The sequence below is a fragment of the Megascapheus bottae genome, chromosome 24 (assembly GCF_031878675.1).
Source record: "Megascapheus bottae isolate mThoBot1 chromosome 24, mThoBot2.hap1, whole genome shotgun sequence".
NCBI classification, from domain to species: Eukaryota; Metazoa; Chordata; class Mammalia; order Rodentia; family Geomyidae; genus Megascapheus; species Megascapheus bottae.
In genome coordinates, this window is record NC_143532.1 from 19,730,045 (window position 1) to 19,747,859 (window position 17,815).

The 17,815-nt window shown below is 53.5% G+C and overlaps 2 protein-coding genes across 2 annotated transcripts in view; both read right to left on the bottom strand.

Moving 5' to 3' along the window:
- Positions 1 to 17,815, bottom strand: part of Cpne2 (copine 2) — a 37,562-nt gene that overhangs the window by 17,407 nt on the left and 2,340 nt on the right. The window contains exons 2-4 of the mRNA XM_090357603.1: positions 5,507 to 5,715; positions 3,025 to 3,204; positions 794 to 868 (exon numbers count right to left, since the gene is read on the bottom strand). Coding sequence (XP_090213729.1) covers positions 794 to 868; positions 3,025 to 3,204; positions 5,507 to 5,680 — 429 coding nt within the window. The 5' untranslated portion in view covers positions 5,681 to 5,715. The remainder of the gene's footprint in view (positions 1 to 793; positions 869 to 3,024; positions 3,205 to 5,506; positions 5,716 to 17,815) is intronic.
- The window catches only part of Nlrc5 (NLR family CARD domain containing 5), an 86,702-nt gene continuing 76,467 nt past the window's right edge, over positions 7,581 to 17,815 (bottom strand). The window contains exons 52-56 of the mRNA XM_090357063.1: positions 16,990 to 17,154; positions 8,522 to 8,698; positions 8,278 to 8,409; positions 8,043 to 8,109; positions 7,581 to 7,720 (exon numbers count right to left, since the gene is read on the bottom strand). Coding sequence (XP_090213189.1) covers positions 7,581 to 7,720; positions 8,043 to 8,109; positions 8,278 to 8,409; positions 8,522 to 8,698; positions 16,990 to 17,154 — 681 coding nt within the window. The remainder of the gene's footprint in view (positions 7,721 to 8,042; positions 8,110 to 8,277; positions 8,410 to 8,521; positions 8,699 to 16,989; positions 17,155 to 17,815) is intronic.

Genomic DNA, 17,815 nt, shown 5'->3' on the forward strand with positions numbered 1-17,815 from the left:
GGAATGACAGCCAAGTGGGGAGGGCGGGGCCTCGCGTGGCTCCCACCGGCTGTGGAAAGCGCGGGGGTAGAGGAGGAGCTCACAGGCACAGACTGCACATTGCAGGGGTCATTTGTGCTGGGACATCTGCCCAGGGGCTTCCTCGGATGCTCCCTGCCCACCACTGTGAGGGGTGGGGGCTCTAAGGCAGGAGGCTCCCCCACAGGAAGGGCCTGTGCGAGGCTGAGACCGTTGTGAATCCCAGGAGGAAATCATTGCGCATTGCTGGAATCATTGCGCATCACAAACTCGAACAGAGCCCCGTGTGTGTGTGTGTGTGTGTGTGTGTGTGTGTGTGTGTGTGTGTGTGTGTGTGTGTGTGTGTGTGTGTGTGTGTGTGTGTGTGTGTGTGTGTGTGTGTGTGTGTGTGTGTGTGTGTGTGTGTGTGTGTGTGTGTGCGCGCGCGTGCGCGCGCTCCAGGCTGCTAAAAGCCCAGGGGAGGCTGGTGGGGGGCAGTATGGGAAGGGGGGACTCTGGGAGGAGGCTGGGGACCCCTGGGATGGGAAGATGGCCTCTGGCCCAGAAACCGCTGCCTGTGAGGCCTGCTGCCGATCCCCTCTCGCGTGGCAGCCCCCAGCGCCCGTATTTGTAGAGCCAGGAGCCGGTTGCTAAGAGACCTGTTGCTAAGTTGTAAGTTGGGCCTTTTTACTCCCAACAAAGCTGGTGATTATCTGCCAGAGAAGCAGCCCATTGATGGGGGAGGGCAGGGTGGAGACGGAGGGGAGGCGGGATGGAGGAGAGGGGGAGCTGGTACCGTAATCATCCCCTTCCCCGCGGGCTTGTCATTCAGCAGCAGAAGAGGACGAGTGATCTTCTTGCTGGAGACAATCTGAGATGGGAGAGACAAGAGATAGGGAGGTGAGAAAGGCTCTGGGGGAGGGGGTCCTCAACAGGCAGTCAGCCTGCTGCCTCTTGCCAGGACCCACTTAACAGCAGGTACAGGAGCCTGGCACAAAGGTGAACAGTGATCAAGCTGGGAAACCTAGAGCGGTGAAGCCACTGCCCCAGGGTCCCACAGCTGGGGCTGGCAATCTGGCTGGCACCGACCTGGCTTGACCCCCAGAAAAAAGAAAAAGCAGCTCCACCCCCCACCACCCGAGCCTCCCCTGCACATGCGCAGATCCAGCCTTCCTCTGCAGGGAGCATAAACCCTGATGTTTCCCACGTGTTTCCATGGGTCCCACTGGTAACTCAGTGCCCCCGCCCAGGGGTTTACAGAAGAGACCCACTGAAAAGCCCTTCGTGGGTCCCTACCCACTGCACCCCAATTCATGAGGTGCAGTCTGCAGTGTACCCCCAAAGACTGTATCACCAGCTCCCCTGCCCTAGGGTTGGCCTGGCAGGGGGTGGGCAGGCAGGACTGGAGACACACATCTGGGGGCAGTGGCTTAGAGAAAGCCTCTGTTCCAGCCTGATGCTGGATCCCCTCCGGATGGCCATTCACCCCTGCCCAGTACCAAGAGCTGGGCTACTGTCCCTCTTCCCTGTGCCATCCATGGCTTTAAGGCCTGCTCCTGCATTACCTTCCTCCTCACCCTGCCCCCAGACAGGGTCTCCCCGTCTCCCTGTTGATCCCAGGCTAGCCTCTAACTTGCTATCCTCCTGCCTTAGCCTCCCAAATAATGGGATTACAAACTGTGAGTCCCTGACCCCTAGCTTCTCATTTTTTGGTTTTTGTTTTATTTTGTTTTTGTTTCCCCCCTTTAGCATTCCTCTAGGCTGAGAGACTCATAATCATCATCTTGAAGTGAAATTTGGGAAAACTGAGGCCCAGAAGGAGCTGAGGGTTTGCTGCTAGTGGCTTTATGCCTATCTTTTTTTTTTTTTTTTTTTTTTTGGTCGGTCATGGGAATTGAATTCTGGGCCTGGGCATTGTCCCTGAGTTCTTCAGCTCAAGGCTACAGCCCTACCCTTTAGCCACAGCCCCCATTCCCATTTTCTAGTGGTTAACTGGAAATAAGAGTCTCACATGCTTTAGTGATTGGGCTGGCGTTGAACCAGATCCTCAGATTTCAACCTCCTGAGTAGCTAGGAGTACGGGCCTGAGCCACCATGCCCAGCTCATCTTGGCTACTTTTGAGATCTAGAGGACCACAGTAAAAAAAAAACCCAGCGTGGTCAGCAAAGAGCTCAAGACAATATCTCCTATTAACCAGCAAAAAGCTGAGTTGGAGGCATGGTTCAATTAGTAGAGCCTTAGGCATGTGAAACAAACTGAACAATTGCAGGGCTCTAAGTTCAAGTCTTAGTAGCAGCCAAAAACAAAAGCACAGACAAAGGAAACAATAAAGCAACAACTAACGGGGACAAAGCTGTAAGAACTGAGATTTGTGCCACGGGCTTCCCATTCTCCAGCATCAGAACCCAGGACTGAGCTGGCTGTCCAAGTGTGGCTCAGAGAGGGACAGGAAAGCACCCGATGTCACACAGTAAGTGGGACAGCAAGCATGGGTTGCTCAGGACATCCAGCCCACATGCCAGTGGTCCACGCCTTTCACCCTAAGGCTACTTAGACGTAGATCTGAGAATCACAGTTCAAAGTCTGTGAGATTCCTGTTTCCCATAAACTACTCAGGGGAAAAAAAAAACAAACCCAAAACAAAACAAAACACGAAGGAAATGGTGATGTGGTTCAACTGGTAGAGTGCTATCCTTCAGCACAAAGAGGCTCGGGAAAATTTCCCAGGCCCTGAGTTCAAGCCCCAGGACTGGCAAAAGAAAAAGACCACACCTGATAATTTACATCGTTGGCGATGAAACCCAGGGCTTTGTGCCTGTGTGGTAAGTGCTCCGATGCTGAGCTGGCGCACACCTGGTGACTTCCAATCACCAGAATCCCTGCTCGGGCTGGCACAGGGCCTGGCTGTCCCTCCTGCACCACAGGTCATCAGCCTGGCCCCACAGCTATCCAGCCACATTTCTTCTAGGGTCTGCTGGCTCCGGGGCACTGCCCTACACCCCGCCCAGGGAAGGAGCTGGGCTTACCGTGCCCAGGCTACAGGAGAACTGGCCCAGAAAGTCATGCTCGTCCAGCTGCATGCTGGACTTGTCCTGGTCAAACAGGGCGAACTTGAGCTTCTGCACCTCTTCGAAGTGGTAGTCGAGGACAAACTTCTTGGAGAAGGCAGGGTTGAGGTTGTTGATGGCAGTTTCTGTCCTGTCGTACTGGTGAAGGGGACAGAGAAGCAGAAATTCAGTATCTCTCCTTTCTTTCCTTCCACATGTGAGGACACAGAAGCACAGAGAGGTCGTGGGATGCACCTGAGGACCAACAGCAGAGCCAGATTTCAAAACCCAAGTCTGACTCTGTTTCTGCCCTGCTTCCTTGCCTGGTGCCAGGGTCAGTGCTCAGGGCCTGGCCTGGCCTGGGCAAGTGACAAGAGGACAAGTTCTTCTCCACAGCTGGGAGCAGCTCCCGCTGCTGTAAAATGGAGGATTTTACATTTCCTACTTTGGAAGCCCTTGGTTTGAACCCATTTTACACAGAAATAGGAGGGAGGGGTTCATGGGGGCATGGTCACCACACCCCAGGAGATGCTTGCATCTTGCATACGATGAAGGGTTTCCACGGTTGACACCCAAGCCTGGGAGGTACTGTGGGTGGGTATCTGGCAGCATTGACTGAAACAGCAACCCTTTCTATTGGCCGCCAGACCCGGAGGCCTCAAACCATGGAATGTGGGTGACAGGTATCTATTTTGGGGTCTGGCTGGTGTTGACTTTCCTTCTCACCTGAGGCCATTTCCAAGGGTACACTCGGCCTGTGGCCAGTCTGGAGAAGGGGAGGGACACACAGATTGCTGGAGGGCAGGGTGAACGCTTAGTAGGGAGACACCAATTCCCAAAGGAGGTACAGGGGGTTCCACAGACCTGGCAGAGGGGACTGGTGCCCCTGACTCACCTACACCAGCCTGGGGCACTCCCCTGAAACCTGGGCTGTCCCTCTGTCCCTCTTCCAGTTGTATGGCTATCATGACACATAGCAGGGGGAGCTTCCACCCACTCTGGCCTCCATCCCCTCGGTCAACAAACCTGGTTCCTTTCTTTGTCGTTGTTGGTGGTCATAGGTTGAACATGAGCCTGGGAGCTGTCCCTGAGCTCTTTGTGCTCAAGGACACCACTTTTGAGTGGTTAATTGGAGGTAAGAATCACAGGACTTCTTTCTGGGCTGGCCTCACATCTATATCTCACAATCCTCAGATCTCAGCCTCTAGAGCAGCTAGGATTATAGGTATGAGCTACCTGCGCCCAGCTTCTGCTCTTTTCTGCTCGCTGCCTATCAAGGCTCAGAGCTTTTAGAAAATACACACGCAGACTGGGAGAGACCCTAAGCTGATAACAGGAAGTCTCCCTGAGAGGCGCTGGCATCTCCACTGCCTTAGTTAACTTCTTACAACAGCTGCAGTTTCCTTCTGGAACAGGAAACTAAGCAAGTCTCATAACCTCTGGCTGGCAGTGAAAGCAACATAGGCCTCCCAACCCTTCCAGGGCCGCCTCTGCACCCAGCCCTCAGGCCAGTCTTTTGGCTGGGACACTGTGCAATGTCCCCTGCTTTGGGGCCCTCTGCTGTCAGTCCTGCTTTGCAGGTGAAGAGAAGGCTCAGAGAAGAACATCCACACAAGAATTAGCATGGCTTGCCTGAACCAGCTCCCAGGTCAAAGCCCAACTTTCCTGTTTCTCTTTTTTGTGGACCGTGTGCTCATTACAAAACAAAGTTGCAAGGAGAAGTGAGCACTGGGTGACTGGTTCACAAGTGTAATCCTAACTACCCAGGGGGCTAAAATCAAAGCTTGAAGCCAATCTCAACAGGAAAGTCTATGAGATTTATCTCTAATGAACCAGCAAAAGGCCAAAGTGGAGCTGTGGTTCAAATGGTAGAGCGCCAACTTTGAGTGAAACAGCTGAGAGACAGAGCCCTGATCCTGAGTTCAAATCCCAGTCCTCCTATTACACTTCTACACACAGAAGCACGCACACAAATTAGTAAGCATTTTGCAAAACTATTAAAAACTATGAAAGTTTTATGGGTTTTTTTTCCTGGTTTTGTAATACAAGGTTTTGAAGTTATGGCTTTTCTTGACTAACCAAGTGGCTCTACCACTTAAGCTATCCTCTATCTCCCCCCCTCCAGAAGTTTTAATCTTATAATGCTAAACATGATATAAAATGATAAATACATACCTGTGAATGACAATAATTTAGACATTCATAGAGTTAGTCTAAGAAACATTTAAAACACCCATCTATGTTCTTTGCAGTACTTCGATTTGAACTCCAGACCTGAAACTTGTGAGGCTGGCGTTCTACCGCTTAAATATACATAAAATAAAATTGAAAGAGTAATGATTCTCTGCTGGCCCACATTGCACTTACTTACTTCCCCAAGGGTTGCCCAGATCCAAGGGGAGCCCCTAGTCCAGCCACAGAGCCACCCCATCCCACCACAGCCACCCGCAGAGAGCCTTACCTCCATCCACCTGCCATTGTTCTCCGTGAAAAGGACACAGAAGGGGTCAGACTTGGAGGTGACATCGCGGTCTAGCAGGTTCTGGCCACTCACGGACAGCTCCACCTTGCACACGCAGTACTGGGTGCTCGTGGGGGAGGCCCCCGCTGCTGGGGGGGTTGGGATGTAGGCCATGGGGACGGGCGGGGGAAGCAGCAGCTCCTGGCAGTCTGGGAGAGACAGCGAGGGTCAGGAGGGACAGACATTATCTTGTTAACTTGCTTGCTGGAATACTCACTGGGTGACCTTCAAGAAGCCAGCAGAAGCTGGTAGTTTCGGTCTGTAATCCTAGCTACTCAGGAGGCTGTGCTTTGAGGAGCGAGATTTGAAGCCAGCTTAAGCAGACACATCCAAGAGGCTTTTTATCTCCAATTAGCCAAGAAAGCCAGAAGTGGAGCTGTGGCTCAAGTATCAAAGTACGAAAAGCTAAAGGACAGTGCCTAGGTTCTGAGTTCAAACCCCAGTACTGGCATAAAAAATAAAATAAAATAAATAAGCAGTGAGTAGAACAGAAGGTGAGGGGTGAGGCAGTAACACAGGCCAAGGCAGGAAGGAAGAATGGGGAAAACACACAGCCAAGGAGCTGCCAGGAAGCACAGAAGCTTTTCTCTGTTTTGGTTAAGTCCTTGTCCATAAGAAGGGCACGGATTCCTGGCTTCCAAATATACATGGTATTCTGTGGCCATGCAGATGTGGAATGTGTGGCATTCCATGGCCACAGTTGGAGACCATGACAAGAGTTCAGGTTCTTGTCATTGCTTTGGCTTCTGGGAAGTTCGCTTCCAGGAACTTAGTCAAAGCCTAACTGGCTTACCATCTATCATAGTGGCTCTGGGTTTGCTGTCCAGACACAGTGGCTTCTGGCAAGACACTGCAGCACACACTGGTTGAATAAAAGAAGGATGAGCATCTAAATGAGCAAGTAAAAACCCACCACCTCACTCAGCAGACAGGTCCAGTGAACTCACCAGACCACTCATCCGTGACTCCTTCAATCCCTGTCCAGGCTGGTGACTGACATTTGCTGCCAGTGTAGGGTTCTGCTTCTCTTTGGTAATGGGTAAGGAGCCCTATCCAGCGTAGAGGGGAACTCTGAGTCATTCCCCCCCCACCCCAGATACAGGCCCTGCAAACAAGTGCCATGGCTTTGTCTTTTTTGCTAGTCCTGGGGCTTGAACTCAGGGCATGGGCACAATCCTTGGGCTTTCTCAAGGCAAGCACTCAACCACTTGACTACAGCACTGCTTCTGACTCTTTTGTGTGTGTATGTGGTACTGAGGATTCAAACCTAGGACTTCATGCATGCAGGCAAACACTCTACCAATGGGTCACATTCCTGGCCCCTCACCACGGCCTCTTATGCTTCCATTTCCTGAAGGTCCTCTCAACATTACACCCCGGTCCAGTGAGACTCTGGGGGTCAGATCTCCACTCCACGAGCGGCTGGGTATGTAACACAGGGGACAAGTCCAGTTCCTACACACCTATCCTGACAGGGCCAGGCTCCAGCTCCTTTACCCAACATGCTCACTATGGAGAGGGTGACTGACCCTACACGTTCCCCCGGGAGCATGAAACCCAGTCCCTGTGGGACAGAGCACAGACACTGTGTCACCTGCAAGGGTTCTAGTCTTGTCTTGTGAGTTGGTGGGATCATGGTATCTTTCAAAGCAGGAAACTGAGGCCTGTGTGTTTCCTCTACAGAGTTTACTGAGTCTCAAGCTCTGTGCTCAGGCTGGGAATCCTGCAGGAAGATGAAGTCTTATTCTAGCCCCTGCACAGCCCCCGTCTACAGGAACATGGTGAGGGGTGGGGTCAGGCACCTGAACAGGCCCCAGCTGACAGAAAGCTGGGCTTTGGGCTGAGGGCATGGGACATCTTAGGAGTCACGATTCGCTTTTGTTTTCGAGAAGAGAGAGTCTTGTTAGGTGACCCAGGCTGACCTTGAACTCATGACCCGCCTGCCTTAGCCTTGGGAGTTGCTGAGATAACAGATGTGTGTCACCATGGCCGGCATGGTTTGCCTTTTCAAAAGCTAACGATGGCCACGGGAAGAGCGACTGTCACAGTCAGAAGACGCAGGTAGCTGCTGGCACCCATAGAAGGGACCACAGTCACTGCCAAGTGGATTCCTCACTCCCTGGCCAGGCTGGAGTGGGTCCCTTTCCCCAGGGCCTGCTGGCAGAGCGGAATGGTGAAGAAGCCATTCCTGGTCCCCTCCCCCGTGTGTCCCCAGAACCTCATTATAATCATACGAGCGCCGAGCATTAGGAACGCACTGCAATTTGCTTACGGGATTTATTCTTGTCGGGTAAAAAATCCGTTTCCAGAGCAGCTAGGGACTGCGGTGCACATCCAGGAGTGTGCGTGCAGGGAGAGGACCGCCCGGCCAGGCCAGCCAGGGCACAGCCAGGGGCGGGCCAGGCTCATCACCCCACTTTATAGGCCACATCACAGGAAAGGCTATATGCAAACTGGGTCTCCAGACACCCCCCACCCCAGGGCTGGGCCTTCTCTTCATAGTGGGGAACCTCAGGGGTCAAAATGACCAGGGGAGTCTGGAACTAAGAGGACAATGGGGCTGTGATCACAGCCACAGGGATGGGGAGGCAAGGCATATGCCCCCAGAGTGCTCCGGGTCCCCAACTCCTCCAGGCCATGGCCCTGCGTGACCCCAGCCCACTGCCACCTCCCCACTTCGGGGTAGAGTGGGGTACAGAGCCCAGCCTCACCACGTCCTTGTCCAGTACACATGTGGGCCTGGTCATGTGGATACATGCACGTGCCCGTGAGGCACTGGGACATGGCTTCCTGTCCCCACGGCGCCCCTGCCGGCCCACAGCCACCACCTCCTCCTGCTTCCTCTGCCTGGCACAGGGCGGGATCAGGAGGCCCAGACGCAAGGAACCCATTGTGCTCGGCCTGGGCAAGCACAGGGTGGGCAGGACAGGGCCCCCTCCCTCGTTTCTCACTCACCCTCTGGCAGGAAGCTCCGGGAACCCCGAAACGGGGAGCACATGATGTCTGAAGTTGAGGCAGGCAGGGGTCAGAGTGGCCCTTGGTGCCAGCCCGGCAGTGGGCAGGGGGGCCGGACCCCAAGGCCTGACGCAATGGAAAATGAAACCACAGCTGGGGCTGGGCCAGCCCCCAACCCTGCCCCAGCACAAGGCAGCAGGGTGTCATTAAGGGGGGTGGGTCTGCCCTGCACGTCTTGGCCAGCACCAGCCGCAGGTAATTGGAGGTTTCAGGCAGGAGGAGGGGACACGGGGAGCCAGGGCTTGCTCGAGGAATGGTCCTGACTCCGGCTTTGGGGTGACACTAGTTCCATGGAAGGGGTTAGGACACAGAGCCAGCGGTCCCTCTCACAGAGGGGCTCATCCTGTTTAGAGTCCACATTTTCCTTCAGCAAACAAGCACGAAGTGGCTGGGTGCAGTGATGCAGAGCGAGGTCGGCCTCCCTGTAATCTCATCACTTGGGAGACTGAGGCAGGAGGATAAAGAATGCCAGGGCTGGGGGCACGGCCTAGTTGTAGAGGGCTTGCCTGGTATGCATGAAGCCCTGGGTTCAATTCCTCAGTACCACAGAACCAAAAAAGGCTGGAAATGGTGCTGTGACTTAAGTGGTAGAGGGCTAGCCTTGAGGAAAGCCCAAGGACAGTGCCCAGCCCTGAGTTCAGCGTGGACTTTAAAAGCAAGACTTTGTCTCAAAAAAAAAAAAAATAGGTCCTGTAGTGTTCACCTGCCATGGAGCCTTAAAGGGCAGAATCCCATCCTCAGGCCAAAGGAGCCCTGCCTAACCAGATCCCATCTACCACCTGCTCCTGGCTCCCTCCACCTGGCTACACTGGCACTGGTTCCCTATGCCCTCAAAGGTGCCCACCCTCTGGCCCCAGGACCTTTGTACTTTCGCTGTCTTCTAACTGAGAGTAGTAAGCTTACTGTCACATCCTCCGAGGACTTCTTGTCACCCAGCTAACCTGCTCAGGTCCATGCTGTTTCCTTTACCAGCCATTCACTCCACTGGGAAATCATTTGTCATCTATCTACATGCTTGTCGCCTGTCCCCCTAAAGCTATGTTCCCGAGGGAGGCATCAGCAGTACTTTCTGGGCAGGAGAGTGGTCTGCAGAGCACTAGAGCAGGGCGCCCAGTGACTCCAGTGGGAGGCTGCCTGTGTCACCTGAAAAACCAAGGCCCAACCGGATAGCTGGCAAAGGAAAAATCCCTCTGCTCTCAGGGCCAGTGACAGGAAGGAAGCTAAGCTGGACAGCCTTATTGGTGATAGTCTCAGTGTCAGAGACTCTGGTGAGGACTACAGAGCTGCTAAAAGCAGATGCAGTGATCTGAATGCTGGTTCCTCCCTGCTGTATGTCCTCAGGTAAATTTCTTAATCTCTCTGGCTCTGCAAACCAGAGCGGTGGAAGTATTTTCCTAGGTGAAGGTGTGATTGACTGTAGCTGTCGTGGAGGGAGTGCACCAAAATTTCAGGGGAGGCTGGAGTCGATGAAGAAGACAGGTTAAGAATAAAGTTCTAGGCCCCTCTTCTGTGCTAGAGGACACAGAGGTTTAGACTGGACACAACCATCCACACTCCTTCCCATGGGATCCCTGCTTAGGCACTGAGGCTGGCCAGGTCCTTAGGCCCCCAGCAGATCCTGTTAAAAAAGACGCTCTAACTTTAGGCTGCACAGCCTAGGAGCTGGGAGGGATCTCTAATCTCTGACCACTGAGGGTACTCAGTCTCCAGGGTGATCTAGCCTCCCTGGGGGCTCTAACCTCTGACCACACAGCCTGGGGTGGGGTGTAGCCTAGCCTCTGACTGCTCAGCCTTTAAGGTGGAGGTCTAACCTTTAACAGCATCTCTCCACCTAACCTCAGCAGCACAGCCTGCGGGGAGGGAGGTCTAATCTGATATCCAAGTCTCCCAAGGTGGCTCAGGGCTCTAGAGGCTCCAAGCGTAGTCCCTGGTAGGTGGCCCAGTAACCTCTAAGCCCAGGCTGGGACGGGCCGGAGGCCTACTAGGGCCTACAGAAGAGAGAAGAAAGGAGCAGTGTCTGCCTTCCTCACACTCCCTTGGTTTAAACAAAACCTCCAGGCAACTCTGATTTTACCCAGTACACAGGTGGGGCTCTGGGCTGCTCCTATGCTCCCACGTGGGCCTGCATGGCTAACCAGTCCCAAGTGCATCCTCCACCCAAGTCCCAAACGAGGCTCCACACGAGGGACTGTGTTAGTCAGGATTCTCCTAGGAAACTGAGCCCAGCTGTGTGAGGAGGGACTTCCCCTAAGGAATGGACTCCTGGGGAGAGGACAGAGGGAGTGGGAAAGTTTCCGGACTTCTTAGAGGAATCTTAGCCTCTGGCTGGGGCCCACATGGGGAGGATAATCTGCTTTACCCAAATCCTACCGATTTAACTATTAATCGCCTCTTTAAAATACCTTCACAGCAACATTTAGACTGGGGTTTGACCAAACCACTGGTCACTGCAGCCCAGCCGAATTCATAGCCATTGCTGTGGCCCTAAGGCACCCAGGTTCAGGAACTGGGTGCTGGATGCTTCCAGGCTCACCCTCCCTACCTGTGGGAGCTGGTGCGGCTTCCCAACTCCCCCACCCTCCCCCTAGCTGAAAGACACTGAGAGGCGGGCGTGACCACGCTAATGGAGGCAGAACTAAATGAGTCATAATGAAGCTGACCTCCGTGCTGGGAATCCTAGCTACTCAGGAAGCTGAGATCTGAGGATCATGGTTCAAAGCCAGCCCTGAGGACTCTAAGCCAGTCCGCGAGACTCTTATCTGCAATTAACCACTAGAAAACCGGAAGTGGTGCTGTGGCTCAAGGGGTAGGTAGGATGGTAGCCTTGAGCTGACGAGCTCAGGAACAGCACCCAGGTCCAGAGTTCAAGCCCCAAGACAAAAACAACAAAAATCTGAGCTTCAAATTCTGGAGCCTCCTGGCACCCCTGGGCCTCTGGCCACAGCCATTCTCCTGCTGGGCAGGGAGCTTGCGGAGGGGTGATTTGGCTCCCAGGCTGACACCACTTCAACTTGGGAAAGGATCAGTTTTGAGGACAGATGAGACTCTGGGCCAGTCATCTGGTCTCTGGGCATCTGTTGTTTTCCTTCCTCCAATGGAAATGACTAAATGTCAGGCATGGAGAAATCTCTCAGCTCTCAGCTCTCCGCCTCTCTCAGCACAGCCTTCAACCCCACCCCCTCTTCTTCCCCCAGGGCTCCCAGGTCCTGTCCTGCCCCTGGGCTGCTGCCCGCCTCCCACTGAGTTCTCTACATGGGTCCCAGAAATACTTTCTCATGCCTCCTTAATTTTGCACATGCTGTTCCACGCGCCTCAAGTGGCTTTCCGTAGCTTGTTTCCTCTCCAATCTCAGCTTAGTAAAACCAAAAGCAAAACCACTAACTGCATGCCCCCGCCCCCCAATCCCCGCTAGTATTTTAACAAGCTAACAATTCTTTTTGGCAAGCATTGGGAGCAACAAGAACTCGCAGGTTGCCGGAAGAAACAGGAATCGGTGCAATCATTTAGGACAAATGATTGGCAGAGCCAGTGACAGCTAAATAAAATGCATCCCCTAGGGTGACCCCAGCAACACCCAGCACAGATGTTCACTGAGAGAGATACATGAGAATCTCCATAGCAATACTTACACAGGAGGTGGAGATGGGAAGATGGTAGTTCAAGGCCTGCCGAGGCCAAAATAAATAAAAGGTCACGAGACCCTAACTCAACAAACAAGCCTGGTGTCACTGCATACATACTCATCATCTCAGCTACATGGGAGGAGGAGGAAGAAAAATCATGGCCCAAGGTCAGACTGGACAAAGAATGTGAGACCTTATATGAAAAATAACTAGCACGGGCCAGGAGTTTGGCCTAGTGGTTAAAGTGCTTGCCTAGCATGCACGAAGACCCGGGTTCGATTCCTCGGTACCACATACCTAGAAAAAAGCCAGAAGTGGTGCTGAGGCTCAAGTGGTAGAGCTCTAGCCTTGAGAAAGTCCAAGGACAGTGCTCAGGCCCTGAGCTCAAGCCCAGGACTGGCAAAAAAAAAAAAAAAAAAGAAAAATAACTAGCACAAAATATGGTTGGGAGTGTGGTTCAAGTAGTAGAATACCTATATCACAAGCATGCGAACCAAAGTTCAAATCTCAGTACTGCCAAAAAATAATTGCAAGCTCCGTGGCAGTATTATTCAGAATAACCTCAGCTGGAACCACCTGACCCAAACACCAGGAGGGGTGACAGTGGATGGCATCCACGGATGGCCTCTGCCAGGGCAGCAGAAGTGGCTGGCCCAGGGATGGCCTCACACACCGGCTAAATGAAATGAATGGACAGGGGAGGACAAGGCCCCGTCTCTTTTCCTTTACATGAAGTCAAACTTGGACATGGAAATATAAGCTGCTGACAGTGAGGATGGTGGCGGGACAGGTGGTATGTGACAGGCAAGAAGGGATTGCCAAGTACCTGCCATGCTGGCCAAGCTTTTCTGCATCCAGGGGATAAAAGCCTGGAAGTACTGTTCTGTGAGTCGTCATTACCTTACATGCAGGCAGGCTATTTTCTTTTCTTTCCTTTTGCTGTGCTAGGGATCGAACCCAACACTTTGCAAATGCTAGATAACTGCTGGACCTCTGAGCCACATCCCCAGCCCTTTTTATTTTGAGACAGGGTCTTATGATGGATCCACAGGCTAGTCTTGAACTCTCAATCCTCCTGCTTCAGCCTCCTGAGTGCTGGGATTACAGATATGCACCACCATGCTCAAGGCCATTCAATTTGGTAGTGGGGGGGGGAATGTACAGGGATTTGAACTTGCACTAGCTAGATAGTTGGTACTCTACTACTTGAGCCACGTTCCCAGCTCTGGTTAGATGTTCTTCAATACACTGTTTAGGGAAAACTCCAATGACCCAAGACCCTACCACAAGCCTTTGCTGGTTGCCTGGGCCCTGGGAAACACCACTCCCAGTATGGCCACTTTGTAAACACAGGCTTAAGGAATGCTACCATCACTTAAGGCTAAGGCAGGGTCCAATCTGATTGTCACCTCTTCTGGTCACGGGATGTGAACTGGATGAGTTCATGAATGCAAGGAAAAGTGACAAGGAAAAGCCACTATAACATCTTAGTATTATAGAAACTGAGGATGTCATAATGTGCACACCTGGGAATTCTGCAAGTTCTTCGAACATCTGAGCAGAAAGGCTTTACAGTTTCTCTGACCTCAACTTCCAGTCACCTAAGAACTCTGGCTGTCTTCCTACAGCAACCTGCAACCTGGTCTTTGGGTACAGGTATCCCTGTTTTCTAGGGTCCTGCCTGCACACGCTGGCTCTCCAGCTCCTGCAGTCCCCTGGGGACAAGCTGGCTTTCTGCACATACACTAACCAAGACTCCCCCTTAGCTATGGCACGGGCTACTGCTCTCCAATGATTGTGTAGTCTGCCAGCCTGCCAGGCCATTATAGGGATAAATGGAGATGCAGACAGACAGCCATCCTGCAGCAGGGGTGGGTTCTGAACACCACCCCCAGGTCCCCAGTTTCTGCCACATCTTGCTCTATAATCCATATACCTCATCATTAGGTCTGGCCCCTGTGAGTGGGGACTTCTTTGGAACCCCCCCCACCAGGCCTGCCCAGCCTGTCAGTGCAGGGGACCGGCCTAGCAGGTGGCAATGCACTACCTCTCCCCAGGACAGGCTGAGTCCTGTCCTGCTGTCTCCCTGTGGGACCTCAACCCTTTGTGTAAAGTGGGCTAAGCTGGTGGCACCCTGCTGCCTTCCTGAAAGCCAAGGGGTGGGTACAGAGGTTTTCTGGGCTTTGGGGTACACTTCACAATTTGGGGATCTCAGGAGTGGATTTGGTCAGGCTAATGGAAGGTCACAGGCTAATGGGGAAGGGAGAGAGAAACAGCTCTCCCCTGAAATACATACATCCAATGTGTGTGGGGGGGGTACCACAGGGCAAGGGCGCTGAGAACCCTGAGTCTCTGAAAACCCAGGTGAGCCTTTTTTCCCCCCTCTGTGCCTCATTTTTCCTGCCTGTGAATTCCTTCCAGCCTTGGCAGGGTTGGCTACAAGGACCCCTCCGTCTTTTCAGCCCCAGCTCCACCTCCGGTCTTTGGGCTGAAAAGGGGCTGCAAATCAAGAAGACACCCTAGCACCAGCATCTCTCGTGGGTGCCCACTGAGCGTGAGCATCCTTCTCCTGCCCCTCTATAGAGGACTCTCCTCACCTTCCTCCCTTCCTTCTTCCTTCCTCTTCTTTCCTTCTTCTTTTTTTTGTTTGCTCTGAGACCAGACTCAAACTCAGTACCTGCTGCTATCCCTCACTGGTTATTACTCTACCAATTGAGCCATGCCTCCAGCCTCGCTTGTCACCTTCTTCTGATGGGTCCTTCCAGCCCTGTGGCCCTCCGATTACCTACCACACCCTGCCATACTGAAGTGGGACCTCCAGGCTGGAAGCAAACCCTACTCCAGCCCAGCCCTCCTGAGGCCAGTCCTTTGGGTCAATGGTGCAGCCAACTGCACTTCAGCTCCAGGCCCTGGCTCCCAGGGAGTCCATCCAGAAATCACAGAATCACAACCCACCAACTACATGCATCGGCTCCTGTGTGCCTGATGAACCTTGCTATTCTCTCTCCATTTTTACAGTTAAAAAAACTGAGGAACAAGAGTTAAAGAGTTCAGCAGAGTCCAACAGGACTGTGGCCATCTCCCCCACTGCCTGTCCCTCTCAGAACATGAACTGGCTGGGAAATGAGGTCATTGTCGTTGCAGTGAGCTCAGAGGAGCTCCCCTGATATTCTCCAAGGAGGTCAGCAGAGAAAGGAGGATCCATTTGTAGAAGAAAAACTCCCGTGATGTGACCACAAGCCAATGAATGCTAGGCCAGGCCTACCAAGGGCTGGAGGGGGGAGGAGGGCCCCTCCCTAGAAGCTTTGGGCACAGCATGGGCATGCTGACAGCTTGATTTCAGACCTGCAGCCTCCAGAACTTGGAAGAGAAATCTGTTGTTTGAAGCTACCAGAATGGGTTGCTCAGCTGGAGCAGCTAGGCTCCCGACAACTTGTCCTCTGAGCCAACACGGGTACCCTCCCAGGGTGGGGTCCTTGGAGGGGTGAATCTGAAAAATTGTCAGGCCTAACTCAAAAGAAAAATCAGAGTTCACTGCAGGAGGTTAAGCATACCCTTCTGTGCTGTGGAGAGGGGAAAGCCAGGGCACGTATAAGACACAAAGCCCTCAAGAGATACAAACTGCAGGGAGAAGAGGCTTCCAGAATCTACCAGGCCCATCAGCCTGCACCTTGGGGCCTTGCCTGTGCTATCTACAATGCCCAGGGGTCCTCTTTCTTCTCCCTCCCTCACTCAAACATTCGCCAAGCACCTGCTGGGACCTGGGTATGGTGGGGACACAGCCGTGCCAAACACCAAACACCCAGCTCCTGCCAGGCTTTCAGGTGATGGACAGCGCAAGGTTGCTGCCTCTTTCAGAGCCTCCCCTCCCTCCCACACAGCCACCACACCCTGCTTTAGTTCCCACTCACTGGAGCTTTCCTGTCTGCCCTGTGCTTCCCATACTCTGAGTCCCTCAGCTCAGGGCTGAGTCTGCATTGACCGCTGAGTCTGCATTGACTGTGGATCTCAGCATCCAGGACCATCCCCACTAGCAGTGCTGCTCTGGAAACAGAAACGGTACTCAAACAGTGGCTGCACACAGAAGGCACTTCCTGTTCATTTCACAAATGAAGAAACTGAGGTCAGGGGCTAACAGTGCAGCCCAGTGGCAAAGCCGAATGGGCTGGAGGTCCTCTCCTTGCGTCCATCCCCAGCAGCTAAGAAAATAAAGCTGGAAGGGAGGGAAGGGGGGAGAGGGAGGAGAAAGGGGAAAGAAAATGGAAGGAAGCCAGGCATGATGGCTCACACCTGTAATGCTAGCTACTCAGGAGGCTGAGATCTGAGAATCAAAGTTCAAAGCCAGCCTGGGCACAAAAGACTAGAGACTCTTATCTCCAATTACTCACTAGAAAATGGGAAGAGGGACTGTGGCTCAAGGGTAGGGAGGTAGCCTTGAGCTGTAGAGCTCAGGGACAGCGCCCAGGACCAGGGATAGGGCGGTGGCCTTGAGCTAAAGAGCTCAGGGACAGTGTCCAGACCAGAGTTCAAGCCCCATGACCACCCCCCACCATCACCAAAAATGGAAGGGAGGGAAGGGAAAGAGAGAGGGAAAGAGACAAGAAGGAGAGAGAGAAGGGAAAAGGGGAAAGAGGAGAGGAGAGAGGAAAGAAGGAAGGATGGAGGGGAGGGGGGAGGGGGAAGATGGGAGGGGGAGGGAGGAAGTCAGAGGTGTCAAGAAACTTATCCTGGGCCACGTGGGGATAAGGATGGGGATTCTCCCCAGCACATTCAGTGTGCCGGCACCATGCGATAACAGCCACCATCCACCACCTCCTCCACTTGCTTGGCCCCCAGGCTTTTGGAGCCAGGCAAACCCCTTCTTGTCTGACGCACAGTCTTCCCCATCACCTCCTCCACACGGGAGTCTACTGCCCTCTGGTAGGTACCCAGCACCAGCATTTCCATGCCCTACATCCACGGCACAATGCGGGCGGGCGAGCTCGTCCAGGCTCCACGCCGGCACCACCGAGCCCACTTAGCTCCAGGGGTCACACACCTTCCTCACACCAGCCCTCCTGAGCAGCTGCTCTAAGTGCGGGGACCCACCTCTGATTTTGCCCTTTGGTAGGGCTGATTCCCCCTGGCCAGGAAGGGGCAGGTAATCAATGGATACCCAGATGAACAGAGGGTTTCTGAGTGGTAAACGCCCTGAAGAAAAGCACACTCGGAGTCCTCTCCTCTCAGACCCCGGAGGAAGGTGTGAGGGACATGCACAAGCACCACAGGACCCCAAAAGCCATGGCCACGGAGGGCTGAAGACTCAGGGCTGAGGGCAGGCCAGGAAGCTCCTCAAACAGACAGCATCCGTCCTGACACAATCAGATAAATGGTCACCCTGGCCAGCTATGGCCTGCCCAGATTGGGGGGTGACTCAGCCGCCCTGCCCAGCTCCCACAGGGCCCACAGGATCCTAAGACCACGTCCTTTCTAGGGGGAAGGGAATGGGTTCTTGGGCTGTTCCCCTGACACAGCAGCTCTGGCAAGGCCCTCGGACGGGGGCTGGCATCTGAGCATGGACTGGGGCTTTCCGGTGAGGACCTTACCTGGTACCAGGCTCCCTTGGACAGGA